General features: G+C 46.5%; 1 protein-coding gene across 1 annotated transcript; it reads left to right on the top strand.

The window, feature by feature from the left end:
• Positions 1-171: 171 nt before the first annotated feature.
• Positions 172-12719, top strand: TNFSF15 (tumor necrosis factor (ligand) superfamily, member 15; the record flags this gene model as incomplete). The annotated part of the gene is made up of 4 exons (XM_010080634.1): positions 172-351; positions 7098-7149; positions 7646-7693; positions 12292-12719. Coding segments are annotated over 4 exons (708 nt in total), but the record flags the coding sequence as incomplete, so codon positions are not given.
• Between the last annotated feature and the right edge of the window lie 5016 nt (positions 12720-17735).

Raw genomic sequence — 17735 nt, 5'->3', positions numbered from 1 at the left:
TAGGCGGTGCATTCCTTGGGAGGGAGGGTGTGTGTGTGTCGGTGCCTTCCCACACTCGGGACAGCTCTTATTTAATGGGGGTCTCCATGCAGGGTAGATGCCAGAAGAGATTTCGCTGTTCCCAGCTCCCATCGAGGAACGGCAGCGGCTCCCCCCCCTTTTTTGGCCGAGATAACCCTGGAGGAGGCGGCTCCCAGGACCAGCCAAGCCTCCAGGATGCACCTCCGGGAGGATTTGAGGAAGATTCGGTGCGCGGTGCTGCTCTGCCTGCTCTCCGTGCTGGTCCTGGCGCTGCCCACTGCCTACCTGCTGGTTGGAAACCTCCAAGCCCCCAGCTCCTGCACCGGCCAGGTAAGAGCTGATTTCTGTCCTGCCACCCTGCAAGGAGGAGAACGGGGTGTTCTGCGCCGTCAGGGTTGGATTTGGTTAGTTCTTTTGTTTTCTTTACGAGTTTCTGATTTAAGGGAACTGTTACTCGCTGTTACATTCCTTCTTCCTTACGTAGAGCAAATCTGCCTGGGATAAATCTTATTTTTCATTTGGTCTTTTTCACTAACGGTTTCTGTTCCTCTTGTCTGAATTTCGCTAAGGTCGCAGTACAGCACAAAACTTTAAAACTTTTGTTGATATGCTGCAGGAAACGCTTAACAAAAATCACTAGTTGATGGAAATCAGTCTCTCTCCACTGATTTCAGCCAGATTTTGACACTATGGCTCATTTTTCTCCCTTCTTTTGGGTTGACTCTGAGACTTCCCCTCCCAGTGTCCTGTTCCAGCAAACATCTGCTGACAGCGCTGCTGGTGTCAGTGGGTCAGTGCCCATCATCCATCACTGGGCAGACAGCTACAGCTCTAGCATGTCATTAGTGCAAACTCCTGCAGAGATACAATTTGGGACAATTAAAGAGGCTGATCCTAAATTTTGCATCTCATTCTTTACTCACATCAAAAATTTCTCTAGATCCAGGGATCTGCTCAGCTCTTCTCCTTTGACAGCTAAAATCACTTTGCAATACAAGCTTGCTGGTGAGGCTGCTCTAACGCATTTCTGTGCCACCCAACTCCTTGTGCCAGCCTGCAAACAAGTGCCACTTTCCACCGTAGCCGATGAATTAAGCAGGACTGCCCCATGCTAGAAGAATGCATATATGCATTTAGGTCTGAAGAACTAAGGTTTTAATTTTAGCTTCAGGTCTGAAATTCCCCAACTAATTAGCCTGCTTGTTACACGCTCACTTAGGAACAGTGAAAGCAAGCAGTGGTAGCAAGTGGCCTCGAAGGCAGATTTCTAACCTCTAACCTCCAGATGCTTAGAGTGCATGACGGCTGTACCGCAGCTGTGCGCATGTGCGCTCGTGGCTGCACAGATGTGCTAGCCCGCATCTGACCTCACATCTGCACAGCCGCCGTCTTGCACCCAAGCGGTGCCAGCTTCTGGGGTGCAGCATCTTCTGCGTTTCTCTGGTTGTATCTTCATGCACAGCTGAAAGGAGATGGAGTGGCCCTACACAGTACCTCAGGCTGGCAAGTCTGACGATTGCTTGCACGTGTGAGAGTCCTATTACTGCGCTGACCCTGTTGCTGCTATTTAGTCCAGATAGAGCGGGTGCACGCGGAGGGAAGAGGCTCTTCGGACAGTCTCAGATGTTGTTGCTCTTTGCTCGTGTTCTGTAAGGTTGCACAGAGCAGAACAGTTCAGTTCTTGAAATGATCTTAGGGTGAAATAATAATAATAAAGTGTCAGCCTGCTTGATTGGACTGATGTGTTCCGGGCTCTGGTCCCTGTTGGCAGAGTTAGTGGAGAAAAGTATTTTTGTGAGTGGGTTTGGCTTCTTAAGAAGAAAAGCGCAATGCAAGCCATGAGATTTGCTCTCGCCTGTGCTACGCTAGTGTGTATTTCCATGCATACGAAATGAATTATTAGTGTGTCATATTCCCACCATGATGTAATGAGCTGATCAGATGAGTTACAACCTCTGAGAGCCCCAGTGAGGAAGAGAAAAACCATCGGGCTGGCCGCCTGCCCACTGCCGCTGCGGTGCCAAGCCCAGTGGGCGGAGCGCCCGGCTACAGTTCAGCCGGATCCTGCCTTTTCCGAATTATTCTTTCACTCTGCTGGGGACTGACTGTATCGCCAGTGCTGTCCAGTAACAGAGCGCAGATGGTTGGGTTTGTCTGTGGTGCTTTCCCCAAAGAGCCACATCACGGGCTGAGCTCAGGCGCTCAGTCCTGCAGCTCGGTACAGCTCTAGGATTTTTCAATCCATGGAAATATTCCTGGGCATAAGGGCTCCCAGGAAAATGGTTTTTTTTCCATTTCCTTCTGCATTTGAAGTGTTAGAACTGGTTTGCTGAAGGATGGCTTCCTCATGTGCCCTATTGATAGCCCAAGTGAGGAGGACTAGGCTGGGACCAGACATGTGCCAGAGCTCTCTGTGGTGCTGGTGTTGGGGTGCGGATGCCCTGGACATACTGGGAGCAAGTGGGCAGGCCCCAGTTTGCACCAGAGGCGTTTTCACTTGCTGACCCTTGCAGCAGCGAGCCCACGGAAGGAGTCCTCTCATTGCCCCGGGACCAGACCTCAGCCCACACACGGCAGATTATCGATTTCTCGTGCACTGGGGAGTGTAAATCCAGCCCTGGGAGGAGGGAGGGACCCGGCAGCTGAGCAGGTGAGAAGCAGACGTAGTAAATTCCTGAGTCCGTACTTCCTGGAGCAAGGAGGAGGAGAAGGGGAGGTGGGGAAGGTTTGTGCAAGAGGGGTGTGCCTCCTCGGTTTGCCGGCGGGGTGAGGCAGTTTATTCGTCTCTGCTTCTGTGTGGGTGCACACGGTATTCACCTTCTGCCTCTGAAGGGATACAAAGTCACCTTTTCCTCTGGAAATATCCCTTTCGGGGGAAAAGCAGGGCAAGTTACGTCATTACAGCAACTGGTGTGAGCCACCGGCTCTCTCTCTGTTGTGGTGTGATGTGTCTTGCATGAATAATTCAAGTCTGATGCTGGTTTCCCTGGACACCTTCCAGGGTCACTGCCCTACTTCCCTTTCGGAAATAGGAATCACTTTCTTTTGTGCTTCAAGACAGAGCGAGGAGAGAAAATAGGGTTCATTAAGCCGTAACACATGGCTTGTGTTATTAGCAGGAAATCTAGAAAGGGCTCTGGTGGAACCCTTCCAGACAAAGGGCAGGACTCCTGTGTATCCTACCCGAAAGGAAGCCAAGATTCAGTCTGAGTGCACAAATCTGCCAAGGGAAGGGCACAGCAGCCACCAGAGCATCTCTGGCTGCCCCAGCAACCCGCTCAGCTAGCCCGATGCAGCAGAGCATCAAGTCCTGCAGCCTGGAGATGTTGGTACTTGGGCTTATTCTCATGGCATCCTTGGAGTAGTAGGACCGTGAGCAGCACAAAGGGAGATTCCAAAACCTGTCCAAAGGATTGCACGTGAACCTGTGTCCCGTGTCAGCCTTGCAATGGAGCAGGGAGCTGCTGCAGTGCAGGAAGGGCTTTGAAGTCCTGGCAGCCCCACCTCCATCCCATCCAAAAGCGTGAAGCCAGAAAGCTAGCAACAAAGCTCAGACAAGGGCTGCCAGAACATGCAGAGCCAGAAGCCCTAACGGTCTGCCCAAATGGGAAAGAGAACGTGAAATGGCTTCCTGACCTGTAGGGATGGAGAAATGCCTGGGGAGGAGCAGTGAGCATCCCACCTAGTGCAATGGGGTGGGATTTCCCTTCCAAGAGTCAGCAGCGGTAAAACTCCTGACTGGCCATTGCTGCCTGATGCACATGGTCCTCGTGGGCAGAGAAGCCAGTGAGGACACACCCTGGGTACGTGCTTGCACTGGGCACTATAGTCCAGCTGAAATACTCCCATTGAGGCCAGTTTTTATTGCCACAGGACAGGTCCTTAGCAAAAATGCCCAGCCCACGTCATGCAGCATCACTGGCGCTAGAAAAATTGTGGGTGTATGAACCAGGTACCACCTGCTGAGACCCTGCCCATAAAATAGCATCTTGTGCTAGAAATGGAGTGGATGGAGGTTCTGGGGATATTTTGCTTACGAATCTCCCTGCCTGCTTTTCCCACGCAGTTCTCTATGGGATACCCCTGTCCCTTCCTGGGGGGAAGAAGCAAAGCAGGTGAACAGGGGATGCTCAGCCCTTCTTTTGGCTTTAGCAATGTATGGATAAAAATGCAGTGGGGCTTTTGGACATTCTTGGTATCAAAACAATGTAGAAGTGTTTTGCATACCGCAGTCTTCGGGTTAGTTAGAACTGGCTGCTGAGACATTGTTTGTCTGCAAGTCAGCTCTAAGGTGGGATTTTCAACATCACTCAGCACTGGTTACGGTCTCTCCACAGTAACCAAAGGGAAAATTCAAGCTGTGCTGTGAACTTTTCAGAATCACAGCTAAGCAAGGAAGGAAAAGAGAGAAAAACACTAATTGTGTAAATGATCTTTCTATTATCTCATGCTGCTTAGCTCTCCCTCATCACCTCATCTACCCCATCAGTGTAGGACCTCTGTGCCTATCTAGGACAAATATTGCTAATACCTGGTCATTACATAGCACTGACTAGTGCTAGAATATTTTCTATAGAAGGTTTAGATTTGTATCCTTATCAAATAGCACAAATACAGAAAAAAAACTCCTACCCTTGCCAAGCAACAGAATAATTTCACACCTGGCAGCACCTTGCTCTGTCTACTGCACCACACTGTCCTTTAGCATCTCTGAATGCAGCTCCTGCTCCTGGAGTTTCCATCTGGCTTTCTTTGGAAACAAGTAAACTCAGGTTGCACGAAAAGCTTCTTCCTAGTTTTGAGTCAAAACCATTTTGTTATTTTTTATAAAGAAGCAGATTTCTTCTTGATATCCTTCCCACTTTCCCATCACCTCTCTTTGTATATCCAAGTTTATATAAAGCATTTCAGCAGAAGTTAGGCTTTAAGTATGTAAACAGTCCCACTGAACTAACGTGATTAAATGTCATCTTGTGGTTGATTTGTAGCTCATTGCAGTACTTAGCATCGTTAGAAAATATGTCACTTGATAAATATGTAGGAAGTGGCACATAAATAATGGTGTAAAGTCTACTCACTCATACCCATCTGGCCCAAAGCAAGAGGGAGGGTTTGAGGGAAACCCTCCACACAGAGCTTCTGCCTCCCCCCAGGGGAAGGACAGTGGCACCCAGCGATGGATGTGTCACACCAGAAGCACAGTCATGTTTAGACATCGCAGCAAGTACACAGGACCTTGGAGAAAGTCATTAGTCATAATGAAAGGCCCAGACATCACCATTTCTCTCTGCCAGCCGCACACTGAGTGTTCACACCGCTGTCTCCTCTAGCTGACATCTCCTGCAGCGCAGCAGGCTCCTGAGGCTGGGCTATGTATGGGTGTACAGGTGGGAAGGGAGGAGAAAAAAAAAAAAAGGATAATTTTCCCTGCAGTTTCCTTCTCCATTTTTTTTTCCAACACACCAGAGCCACTGTTTTAGAAATAATGGTTTTCTGCAGGAGCAGACGGATGTTTACTGTCAGTAAAATGTTAAAATATCTTTGGGCTTACTAGAGTAGCTAGCAGTCCCCAAACCCAGGCAGCCTGCTCCCACAAACACTCTCCTTCCCTCAGCCGATATAAATGATCTTTTTTCTACTTCTCCTGCGGTATTTGAAGTTGTGTGAGACACAGCCACCAGGAGACAGCTCCAGCGTCTTCATTGTAGGACTATTTCAGCCTTTTTATTAAGCAACGTGCATCAAATCCTTAGCTGCAAGCTGATCAGGGGCAGTTCAGTATATTCGATGTATTTATGGTATCTGTCCATAAAACACACCATCCCACACCAGCATGCTCCTGACAAACACTGTGTGATAGGGGTTCCTGACAGCCAACCCTGAGGTGGCTGCAAAATCCAGACTGCTTTCTGCAATCACACTTGGCATAGACCCGCAGTGAACTGTGCCCTGGGGAAGGCGTAAGGGATGCTCCTCACACCCCAGGGATGCTGGATCCAGCCTCAGCATCCTGCAGCATCCTCCAGCGGGGACCCATGCTGTTTTGCAGGCTGCTGTAAGAGAACAAGCACCCGGTGAGAAACCACTGGTCGTGCCCAAGTGTGATTCAGAAGGAGCAGCCCTGCTAGGCATGCGGCAGGCAGACAGCAGCTTCCCTTTGAGCTGCTCAACCTAAACGTCAGAACCGTGTGGCACAGCCCGGGGCCATGCCCTGCTGCCATGCGAATGCCTGTTGGCACGGGGGTGTGTTATGAGCGTGCCGGTGTTCGGCTCTAGAACAAAACGTGAGAGGCGAGCACAGGTGAATCACCCTGCCTTCCCTTCCCGCGGTGGAGTGTCAGCCAGCCACAGAGCTCACCCTCTGCCCACCCCAGAGCTCACCCTCTGCCCACCCCAGAGCTCACCCTCTGCCCGCTGCACTCAGACCTGCTCAGCTCCTTTCCCTCTTCCAATGAGACAACACAACATTCAGGACAGACCCGAGCAATGGACTCACAGTCTGAAATAACACGGGTGCAGAAAGAATGGCAGGTGACACAGCAGCTCTGTAGCTGATACACCCGTTAGTCCTTTTGCTGGCATGGATGGACTGAGTGCCTGCAAAGGCTCAGACCTGCTGAGTCCTGAGACACGGAAGAACTGCTCACATCGCTCTGTTTGCTCTGCACAGAGGGACAGGAGCATCTCTAAGCAGCAGAGGTGCTCCAGCAGTGCTGGATGGAGGGTTAGCGACCGCTAATTCCCACTGGCCACTCCGCCAGCCCTCCCCCAGTTATGCCAAGGGCTCTTCCAGCCTCTGAACACAACTGGAGTTTAACACAACCACCACCGCAGGGTGCCAGGTCCTGTCCCTGGCACCTTTTCTGAGACGTAGGTGGTTTCAAACAAACAGCAGAAAACTCTCGCAATGAAGCAAAGCCCTGTCAGGGCTTGTCCTTTTGCGTAAAAGCTCTAGATGAGGTTCATAATATTACTGAAGCACGTTTTATTTTCTGGGATGGTGCAAACCAGACCCTCTGTGGAGGTGCTGTACACCCTGGAGCCCCGAGCTAACTGCTTGCAAATCTCTCCTGCAGGTCACAGAAGAGAGGGGCTCTCACTTTCTGAAGCAACGGGCAGTAACTTCTGGTAAGTTTGCTGGTCCTTTCCCCCATCTCCAACATCGTTGTTTACCAAGGGTTTGCAATCACTGCTGGCAAACACCTCCCCATCTGCCCTATGCTTCACCACCTGAGCCAAACAAGCCGGGGCAGAGAGAGGTGAACCTGGGCGACAAGGCGCGGGGAGATAACTGGGGCCATAGAGAAAGCACGAGCATTTCTAACCCCAGGGCTGTGCAAGCTCACTCCTTCCAGTGCACGCACAGACCTCCCCAGCAGCTCTCTGAGGTCGGTACAATGCCTGGAACATGCCAAAGCAGGGATTTGGGAGCCCGTGCACACTTGTTCAAAGCCGGGCTGGATGAGGCTTTGGGCAACCTGGGCTAGTGGGAGGGGTCCCTGCCCATGGCAGGGGGTGGCACTCGGTGATCTCTAAGGTCCCTTCCAACCCAAACCATCCTGTGGTTCTATGATTCTGTGACTTGCATAGCAGCAAATATCCTTACACACTTTTTTCCCTCCAGTTACAGATACACTTTCCAGTGCAGAAAAGCCCAGAGCACACCTGACAGGTAATGCTTGTTCAATCCTGTGGGTATAACAGCAGATGTAATGGTGCAATAATCTTGGCTTTTATGGGTCTGGTAGGATAGGATATTGGAGGAAACATGGGGAAAATAATAATCAGCTTTGCCTTGTTGACCATGACAGACTTGGTGCAGCCTGTGTTTGGAGAAAAGAGCCCAGGAAAGAGGTAGCTGAGGAAACATGGGGAAAATAATAATCAGCTTTGCCTTGTTGACCATGACAGACTTGGTGCAGCCTGTGGAGAAAAGAGCCCAGGAAGGAGGTAGCTGACAGAAACTTTTCTTCTTGCCACTTCTCCAAACTTCATTTCCTTGAATGAGCAGTTCTTGTAACTGAACTTAAATAGGTGCCTGATATCTTAGTGATCTGCTGAATCCCTTGGAAAAGGCAGCTGAAAGAGCCCAAGTGAGCCCTCAGTATTTCAGGGCTGATTTCTTTCCCAGCATAGTTTACTTCCCTAATCCACAAGCTCCTTCCTAATGCACATCCTCAGTCCCATCCCCTTTTGCATGCAGGTTGCTAGAGCTCCATAACTGACCTGCTCTTGTTCAAAATCACATCTTAGCTCACATGCAAGTTTGCAAGAGCAAAAGGATCGTGTTCTGCTAGTGCAAGCCTCTCTGTCCCCCAAGTCCCCCTGGCAGAGATACCCAGCCGCTCCCAGTGCAGCTGACTCAGAAGAGCAGCCGAAGCACAGCTCTGCCCATGGGAACTTCCCTGGGGTGCACAAAAGTTCAGTTGCTGCAGGGAAGCACCCAGCAGTTTTCTTCAAATTTCCTCAGGCCTCCCATTTGTAAAAATTCCTGCACCGTCATTCCTGAGCACTCTCCCTGGGACGGTGCCCATCCTCTTCCACCTGCTGATTCAGCCCAGCCACTGTTGGCCATAGCAAGGAGCATGAAAAGCAAAAAAGCTAAGGGGACTTTATTGCTCCTTTTCTATAGGAAAAGGCTACACCCAGGCTGCTGTGCTACGTAGCCATCAGGGAACCCAATTTCCATGAACTTATATTTGATCTTTTTTTAGCCCAAGCATATTTTTGGTGCTGTGCCCTGTGGCAAGGAGTTCCCAAGCTTAACAGTGCATCACAGCCAGAAAATATTTCCTGTTATTTTAAACTCACTGCATAATAATTTCTCAAGTGCCACCCTGGTCTTCCCTTCTCAGAAACCATGACTTGCGCATTGAAAGTGAAAAAGGAATAATTACTCTTCAGATCTTTGTTATGTTCCCCCACCTCAGGTACCTTTTTCAAAGTGAAGGTGGTAGACTACAAACTCTCACTTGCAGGAAATCCCTTCCTGATTCCTACTCTCTATGTCTTTTTCTAGTTTTAGGCACATATACTCTGAAGGTGAGAGCAAAGGAAAGGAATGAGAACTAGCCACAGTACTTTCATGGGAATGCACCTCTGAATTAGCAGCAGCAGAATGACTCAATGTTTTGGTCCCTCTTCCCTAATGATTAATTTTCCACCTGCTCTTGGCCTTTGTAACACATACTAAGCATTCTGAACTTATCCAAATTGGTATCAAGATCTCCTCTCCCGCAGTAGCTGTAGCTAGTGAAGAATGGGACAATCCACGTGAATACCTAGCTAGGGATTTCCTCCGTCCCCATTCTTGCCTGTGTGCTCACGTGTATTTGGTGCTGACTGTGCCGTGCCATGCCACCATCCCCTCTCTGACTTGTTTGTTTGCACTTTGGGTCAGGATGCAAACCAATGCCTGTTCCTTCTTGTCACCAGCCTGTGGCTCAGGTGGATGTTGGAGAAACCCCATCAAGTACCTGGCTCACACTTGTCATGCTGCAATCGTATCTGAGCACGCCACTAGAGCTGGGGAGAACATAACTTTCTGGTTCCACTTGATTGTTGGAATTAATGACTTTTTAAGGGCAGTTGTTAAACTCCCAGGGCACGATCTTGAGCAGCAGAGACCCTGCAGCCACGGGACTTTGCAGTGCATGCTGTACAAGGGCTTTACTACAAGAGTAGACTCAGACTCTAATCTCTTGCTGAGACCAGGACTCTGGCCTCAGAGAGCAGAATTCAGTATCAGCCTCTCACACCAGTAAGAGCTAAGAATTGTAGAAACCCCACAAGTTCACCAATATGCCACAAAATGTACCCAAAAAGCTGCCAAGCAGCAGGGATTCTCCAGCAAGCGACCTAAACCAAAAGGTATTTTGGGAAAGGAGAAGTAACTTCACGTGTAAGGGATACCAAAAATTTATAGTGAAAGGGAAAGCTGAAGGAGCTGTAGCAATGATCCCTTATTAAAAGCAGATTTTATTTAATTCAAGAATTAGCATAATATATATGTTTGCAGGAATTATAGTTCCATATGTTTATGAAATCATTAAATGACAAGGACAATGTACAACTGCTGCTAGAAAAGGAGCTATACTGTATTCAAAGGCACTCGAACAGGCATTTTTCCTCTTGACCAGTATTGAAAGCGTGGGAAAAATTAATTAACTTGCAAATAGAGAGCATCAATAGAGTGAGCTTTAACCTAAAAGGGAGGTTATAGCTGTAAAACTTGGAGTTGCCTAATTCTAGAAGTTAGGAAATCACGTACTTCATTTGAGATGCCTGTTAGTCATAAAAAACATTGAAGAATTGAGTGTCATTGACATTTTAAATGTGTCATTGTACACAGAAAATAATATTTCACATGCAGCTTCTCTTCAGTTTTGCCCCTAAATTCCCAAAATGCAATAGAGCCCAGGACATTTTCTGGAAATATTCTGATCTTTTCTGGTCCTTCCCATCTCAAACAAGATTTAATCTGCTGCCAACTGATCTCTGGGAGGTATTATTCCAAGCTCTTGTTGTAAACCTTAGTGTGACCCAAATGCTACTTCAGGTTTATACCAAGACTCAGACCAGTCCCCAGCCACCCAAGAGGTAGATGAGGATGAAGGCAGACCGAGTACTTTCACTTTCTTTTATTCCTCTCTCTCTCTGTCTCAGGCAAAGCTCCATTGGCTCTAAGCCTCATAGCCTTTATAATACTTCAATGATTTAGTTTGGCTTGCTATCATAATCCCTGTCTGTCATTCTCCCCCACAGAAATACTCTTCTCGTGTACTTTGCCTCCTGGGGAAAGATCAGAAGGATCTGACCATTCAGCAGCCCTGACAGGCAGGCTGGGGGAAAAAAAAAATCATTATTTTGTTGTGCTACTCAGAGAATATGCAAGAAATTGCACTCCTAACACCTTCTTGTCTCCTTAGGGATTATTTATTGCTAGAAAAGAGAAACAAATAGATGCCACTGGGAGCTGAGCACATTAGTTTTTCTGAATCTCACTTCACCTGGGATAAACCTGATGGTTACTGCCAAGAGAGATTCAAAGCTTTCCTTTACCCACATTCAGTTTGCCTCCCTGCCCATGTACACACACCTCTTCCCCAAATACTGAATCAAAATCAACTGTAAACGTTAAGTCGAGCTCTTGGAAAAGGTCTTGTTTCCTGGAAATCTGTTGTCTCAATCTTTCTGAGCCTTTAACATTATCTTTCCAGGTTCGTTTTAATACCTGGCAGAACCTTAATGGTTTTTATCCTCTTCCTTTTCACTGCCTCAGCTGCTGTCTTACCACAACAATTTTATGGGGCAGTCAGGAAAGAGCAGAGAAAACTCTTTTTCTTCCTAACAGAAAAATGAATAAGAACTAGGACTCGTTTTCCTGGCTGTCCTGTGAGAGGTATTAAAATGGTGGAGGAGAGGAGAACGGAATAGGGCAGCAGTTCCCTGATGGTTCCCCTGCAGCCTGGGGAGCATCCTTGGCTTGGCTCAGACTAACACTGGGATCTGGATTAGAGCTCTGCTGGTAATCAGCTAACTACAAGACTGGGAAAAATTCTGGAGGAAAGCTGAGGCTAACACCAAGCTTAGTGTTTCGTTACAGCAAAGCATTTTGAAAAAAAAATTGAGATAATAATGGTTTTGAATATAAAGTGTTGCTTTGAAGTTGGGCTTCTTGAAGCACAGTGGAGTCTTCTGAGTTTTGGTAAAATCAAAGGACACTGGTCAGCCAAAGGCAGTTCTACAGCAAAAGATTTAATTGCGAACACTGTGTGTACATTGCGTACACTGTGTGTACAACTGCCCCAGCGCTGGTTTTGCTTAAGGACGATGTTTTTACTCTGTAAATAGGTAAGACAGCACCCCGGACCTGCAGGGCAAAGCCATCTGTAGTGTTCCACAGTGCTGTGAGACTCAGCCTTCAGGAAGGACAGTCTCATCATTCAGGAACTGGCCCACAACCAATTGTCCAGTCCCTTTGGGCAGCCTGTGCTGGCCAAGGTCTGCCAAAGCATCCTTGGCTTTCATTCCCGATTGCTCAGATCTGGACACCCTATGGACCCTCCAAAAATATCACTGGGCAGTCAGCCTGCAGCCAATTCACCTCAGTTTTCAGGCTCTAAAATAAGAACAATTCTGTCCTAGCATTTTGATCACCCTGTTTCAATTGCTTGCCCTCTGGAGTAGAGATCTCATGCTACATCCAGCAGCATATTGCCAGCTGCAGCAAACTAACCCACCACTTCTCCTTCTCTCTTCCTCCCACAGTGAAGAAACAAGACTTCACCAACACCGTGGGAAACCACCTGCCCATCCTGCAGTGGGAAGACAAGCGAGGCTTGGCCTTCACCAAGAACAACCTGAGTTACTCCAGCAACGCACTGGTGATACCTGTGTCTGGGGACTACTATGTCTACGCTCAGGTCACTTTCCGAGGGCCCATTGAAGGTCACAGTAAAACCAGTTCTGTCACTGAGATCATCACCAAAGTCACTGACAGTTACCCCGAGCCCACCAAGCTGCTGACGGGCACCAAGACCCTCAGTGAAGAGGGAAACAGCTGGTTCCAGCCCATTTATCTGGGCGCTGTGGTCTCCTTAGAAGCAGGAGACAAGCTGATGGTCAACGTTAGTAACATCAAGCTGGTGGATTACACCAAGGAGCACAAAACTTTCTTTGGAGCCTTTTTACTGTAGGGCCCCGGCAGCAGCTGGTGGGAGCTTCTGGTGTGACCTCACTGGACCTTGGGTTTGTGGGTGCGTGTCGGGGTGCCATCTCTGTGCTCTTATCCTTCTTCTGTACTGTCACTGCAGCTTCCCACGGCCTTAAATTGCTGAAGCCACAGGCTGAATTGAACCAACCAACCAAACAAACCACCCAGAAAAATGAAAGTCAGATTAGAGGGAAAAAAAAATAATTCTGAAAGTAAACACTGAGAGATCTTCAAAACTTTGTAGGCTAGGGAGGAACAGTTTGTACCTGTGGGTAGGAATATTGATCTTGAATACTGCAGCTAGGCTACATCACTAATTCCACCTCCAATGTACAGTTTCCTCAACTCAAAATTAAGTGTTTTGAACTTTCTCCAGCACTTCCAGTATAGTTTTGCATGACCCTTCTTCAGATTCTTGGTTCTAAAAGGTAATTACTTTTCATAATTTCTTTACGAATAGATTTGCTCAGTACTTTGCACTAACATAAAGCTCAGGTTAATTATTAACTGCTTAATTAATCCCTTCCAGTTTCCCTGTAGATTAAAATTGTATCTATGTTTTGCAGGAGCTAGTTGAAATTTTTTTTTCCCAAGAAATTGTTTACAGTTCTTTAAGTTAATATACAACCTCAAAACTTTATGCAAAATTTCTAGGGAACGCACACAAACACTTTCTGTTTCAGCATGAAAGTGGAAACTCCCTGCCAGGTCCCAACATTAGGAAAACAGAAAAGACAAGGCAGAGAGAGACACGCAGAGAATTTTCCACATTTTTAAAATCAACCACTGAAATTTTGAGAGAAAACCTCTGCAATATTTTGCTTTCCATTATGTTTAATGCAAATCAAGTGCAACAACAACAAAAAAAAAAAATCACTGTCTTGGTGCTCCCCCTTGCAACCACTGCCAATGCTGCAGCAGTCCCCTAACCACGAGGGACTTCCCACCCTTTCCCTGGGTGAAGGCTGGCAACCAGTAGTCCCTACCCAAGGTCAAAGACCCAAAGACACGATCGTGGTATGCCATGGCCAGGTGCAGAGCTCAGGGAGGTGTAGCTTCCCACCTTGCACTTATTTATTTTCAGAGACCTTACTGTGTCTCAGGGAAATTCCCCAGCTTTCCTCTCCTCCCACGATAAAAACATCCCTGACAATGACACAAGTCATGTTCTCATAGATTCAGACTTTACATTCTTATCTGCCAGGAGGTCTCACACTTGAGCACATGGTCCACGATACGACACTGCCCATCTAGGAGACCTTGACAACGTCCCTGCATCAAAACCTCATCTTTGGCTTCTCATCCTTTCTTTGACTTGTCCTCTAGATCCCTTTCTCCCACAGGCACCTTCCCGCCTTCTTGGCCCTGTCCGTTAGGTATAGGGACACCTCTTTGTCCAAATCTAATTTTCTACATGCAACTTCTCTCTTACAGTCACCCCAGTGCACAGAGAAAGCTGACATCTGAAAATAGGTTATGACGGCAGAAAGTCAAGGTAACGATCCTGCCAGTGCAAACACTCTTGGCCAAAACATCTTATGTCTTTATTAGCTAGATTTACTTCCATCTTTAAGTCCTTACTCCAGTTCAGCCTTTTCTTTTAAGCTGAAACTGGCTGAGATGGGAGCAGTTATTCTCCGTGTATCCGTTCAGTACCCAGCACGCACAACCTGGCCTCATTCCTTCTCAGCAAGGGTGTCTGATCATTCATCTCCCTGGAGGGGCTGCTCCTACTGCTCAGAACCACCCACCACCATGGTGGAATCTGGTGAAATCTCCCTCTTTTGGCATTTCAAGACAAGGTTATTCTCTGGGAAATCCCAAGACTTTCCATATCTCAGGCTTTCTAAAGTGTTCTCTCTCAACACCCCACGTTGAGTCCTTCTCATCCCTTAGTTGTGTGTCCAGAGTAGCATCTGAACTCATAAAAACATGAGATTTACTGCTTTTGCAGACCATGAGGTAAGGCACTTTAGGTGACTGGCACACAAAAGAGCATGCTAAATCTCATAAAGGGAAGACTTAAAAATGACCTGTCCGGGACAGGTGATTCTCAGCAACTAGGTGGGAAAGCTTCTGTGAAGTGTTGCATAGGACAAATTTGGTTTATCCTCAGAGAAGATTGGAGTGGAAATTCTAGCTGTTCTGAGACAATTACAGAAATTCAGAAAGCTCCTTATTTCTACAGATGAGTTGATGTAGCATCTTCTGAGGCCATAACGCAATCCTGATAGGCTTGTACAGCAGATTTCTATGAAAACTGTATCTTAACACCTGGTGTGCTGAATGATGGTAAATATGAAGTGTGGAGGAGAGGAGCGGTGAATACACTATTTGGCATACAGTAAAAAAGCCTTCTATGGGATGTATACACATATACATATATATTTGTGTATATTCCTTAGAAGTTCTAGGAAGCCCGTTGTCAATGAGCCTTTTCTACCACAAGGCACAGAGTTTGTGTCCACTGTACGCTAAGGATGGATTTCACCAGCAAAAAATGCCTGCTGCAGCTCCATTACTGGTGTGACTCTCTCGATCCATTATCTATGGCACAAAAATATTTATTTTAGTCCAGTTAGGGAAGCTTTTGCACCCTGTTACCCACACCAGCTTTTAGCACAGTAGCACATTTTTGTATGACGTAGAGTAATAAATCTGCCATTACTTGTTTTAAAGTGGTGCAGGAATATTAACCCACACATCTCCCCTAGTGGAAATTCTCTCTTTCTCCCCTTTTTTCCCCTCTCAATGCTAATAATGTTTCTATAACAGTGACCAGCAAGTATAATAAGTATGCAGGGGCTGGTTCTGACCCTATTGTATATCTGAAGTTTATCCACAGAAGTCAATGGCATGAAGTCAGAGTAAAGCCACTTAAGCAAGACAGAGGTCAAGCTTAAAGGGAAATATCTCAAACAGACTGAACCTAAGCTGTGGATTCCCAGATTTTTCCAAAGCTAAATAGGGACAGAAGTGTTCTCGGAAATTTGTGTTTAATGAATTAGAAAACTTTCTTTAACGTAAATCATTTCTGGAGATGTGAAAATGCATATCCATCAGCATTTTCAGTCGAATGACAAGATGATGAAATCTGGTCCTGTGAACAAGTGACCTTTTAGTCTGTGGTCAAACTGAAATTATGTTTTCTTTTGGGTGGATATGAAACCAAAATAGTTATAAGAAAAAATCCAAGCTAGAGAAAAAGGCTGAAATAGGCAGCTCATGGTAAATGAGTTAAAAATAGATGATTTCAGGTTTTGACCCTTACATTTCTTAGGAAAAAAAAAAAATAATCACTTTTCAGAACAAGACCATTGAAATAAGAAGTAACAGATTTTTTTTTACTATGAAGTCTGATCAAAATATTTTGGTTCTTAGGGACTCTCTTCTTCCCTAATCTCTTTGATCCCAAAAAAACTAACACTAAGTATAACCCAAATTTACAAAAAGGTTCACTTACCTACCGCTTCCTTTCCTCTTAGAAACTAAGTATTGGCAAACAAGCATTAACTTTCTTCCCATATACCTACAGAAGTAAATTTAAATCAAACTATAAGGGTCACAGCTCCAATCTTACCGACATATATTTGTGCTGTACTTAGTCCTGAGCATGTGGCGAAGGGGTATGACTGTAAAAGCAAGCTCAGTTTTCCTCTTCGGTGTATGGGAGGAGTAAAATCTACATTGCTCAAATTAAAAGTGGATAAAACGTTTTATCTGTATTTACTCTCAACTACATTGTTGTAGGAGCAACCCTCCAAACCAAGGAGCGCTGACATGGACCATCTCCAGCACATGTATGTTGACAGGATTGGGGTCTAGAGGTGTAAAACTGAAGATCACGTTCCATAGTAAAACATAATTGAAATGATGCAAAGGATGCTGCTGAGATGATTTTGGACATAACAGTTCAATGATTATTACGATGAGCAGACCCCTGGTGCACAGGGATGCTACCAGGCTGTACTGAGCTGCAGCACAGACCAGGTGGAATGGATTAAGGCATTCACTTGTGATTTTCAAGAGATATTTCAGAATTTTAGAGGAATCTCATTTTTCACCTCTTTCTGGTATAACTTGACCACACTGTGCTTTGTTTTATTAATCTCCTGGATGGCCCATCATTTCGGATGAGAAATGAGGAGAAAATTCATTCTTTAGAAGAATCAGAAAATTTCAATATTTTTTGCCCAGATCTGGGTATTAGACACCAGTATAGCATTTTGCTACTGTAAGGAATTTTATGTAAGAGATTTTATATTGTATTGTGCTTCAGTACTGATGTGCGTCTTTACCAGTAGAACTGACTTAGCTGCTTGTTTCCATATTTTATGATAATAAAAATGTAAGCTAATTAACGTGACCACTTCTGATCCTGGTCCCCTTCCAAAACCACTAACCAACCAGCACACTCAGGAGTGATCAGCCAGATAATGCTGATGTCTAAGAAACCTGTTATATTGTGTGTTAACATGTGAATGATCATTATTTTACAGACAGTTGGAGGTCCCTCACCAGAGTGAACTCAGACTTTCCCGCTGGGGCTTGTAGAGACTTGTGTTTCAAAAGGCAAAAATAGAAAGGTTGAGCAGATTTTATTTTCCAGTCCCTTTGCAGCATGGGGAACAGCTGGTTCCCTCTTTTTGTTATTGCTTAGTCTATTTTGAAAAAGGAAGCTGTACGGAAAAGCAGTGTTTATCAGAAAGCGCAGCATAGCAGTACCCCCAGCCCGCTGGGTCGGGGACCGATGCTCTCCACCAAGCACCCAAGGGAGAGGGAACCACAGTGTCACCCCCTGCCCAAAAGCCAGGTCTGTGCTGTCTACAACTGTGCATAAAAGCTTCTTGGCAGCTTGGGAATTACATGGTTCCAATTTCTTGGGTCCTGGCTGCCGGGCACAGCCCAGGTAGGAAATGTTGGCCAAATGAGGGTCGAAGTCTCGTTTGGAAGCAGCAGAGCTCTGGACACCCTCAGCCCTGTTCTGCCTCAAGCTTTG

Source organism: Pterocles gutturalis, unplaced genomic scaffold (genome assembly GCF_000699245.1).
Source record: "Pterocles gutturalis isolate BGI_N339 unplaced genomic scaffold, ASM69924v1 scaffold25389, whole genome shotgun sequence".
NCBI classification, from domain to species: domain Eukaryota; kingdom Metazoa; phylum Chordata; class Aves; order Pterocliformes; family Pteroclidae; genus Pterocles; species Pterocles gutturalis.
Note: the sequence above shows the minus strand (reverse complement) of the source record. Positions and strands in the feature narration are given on the sequence as shown.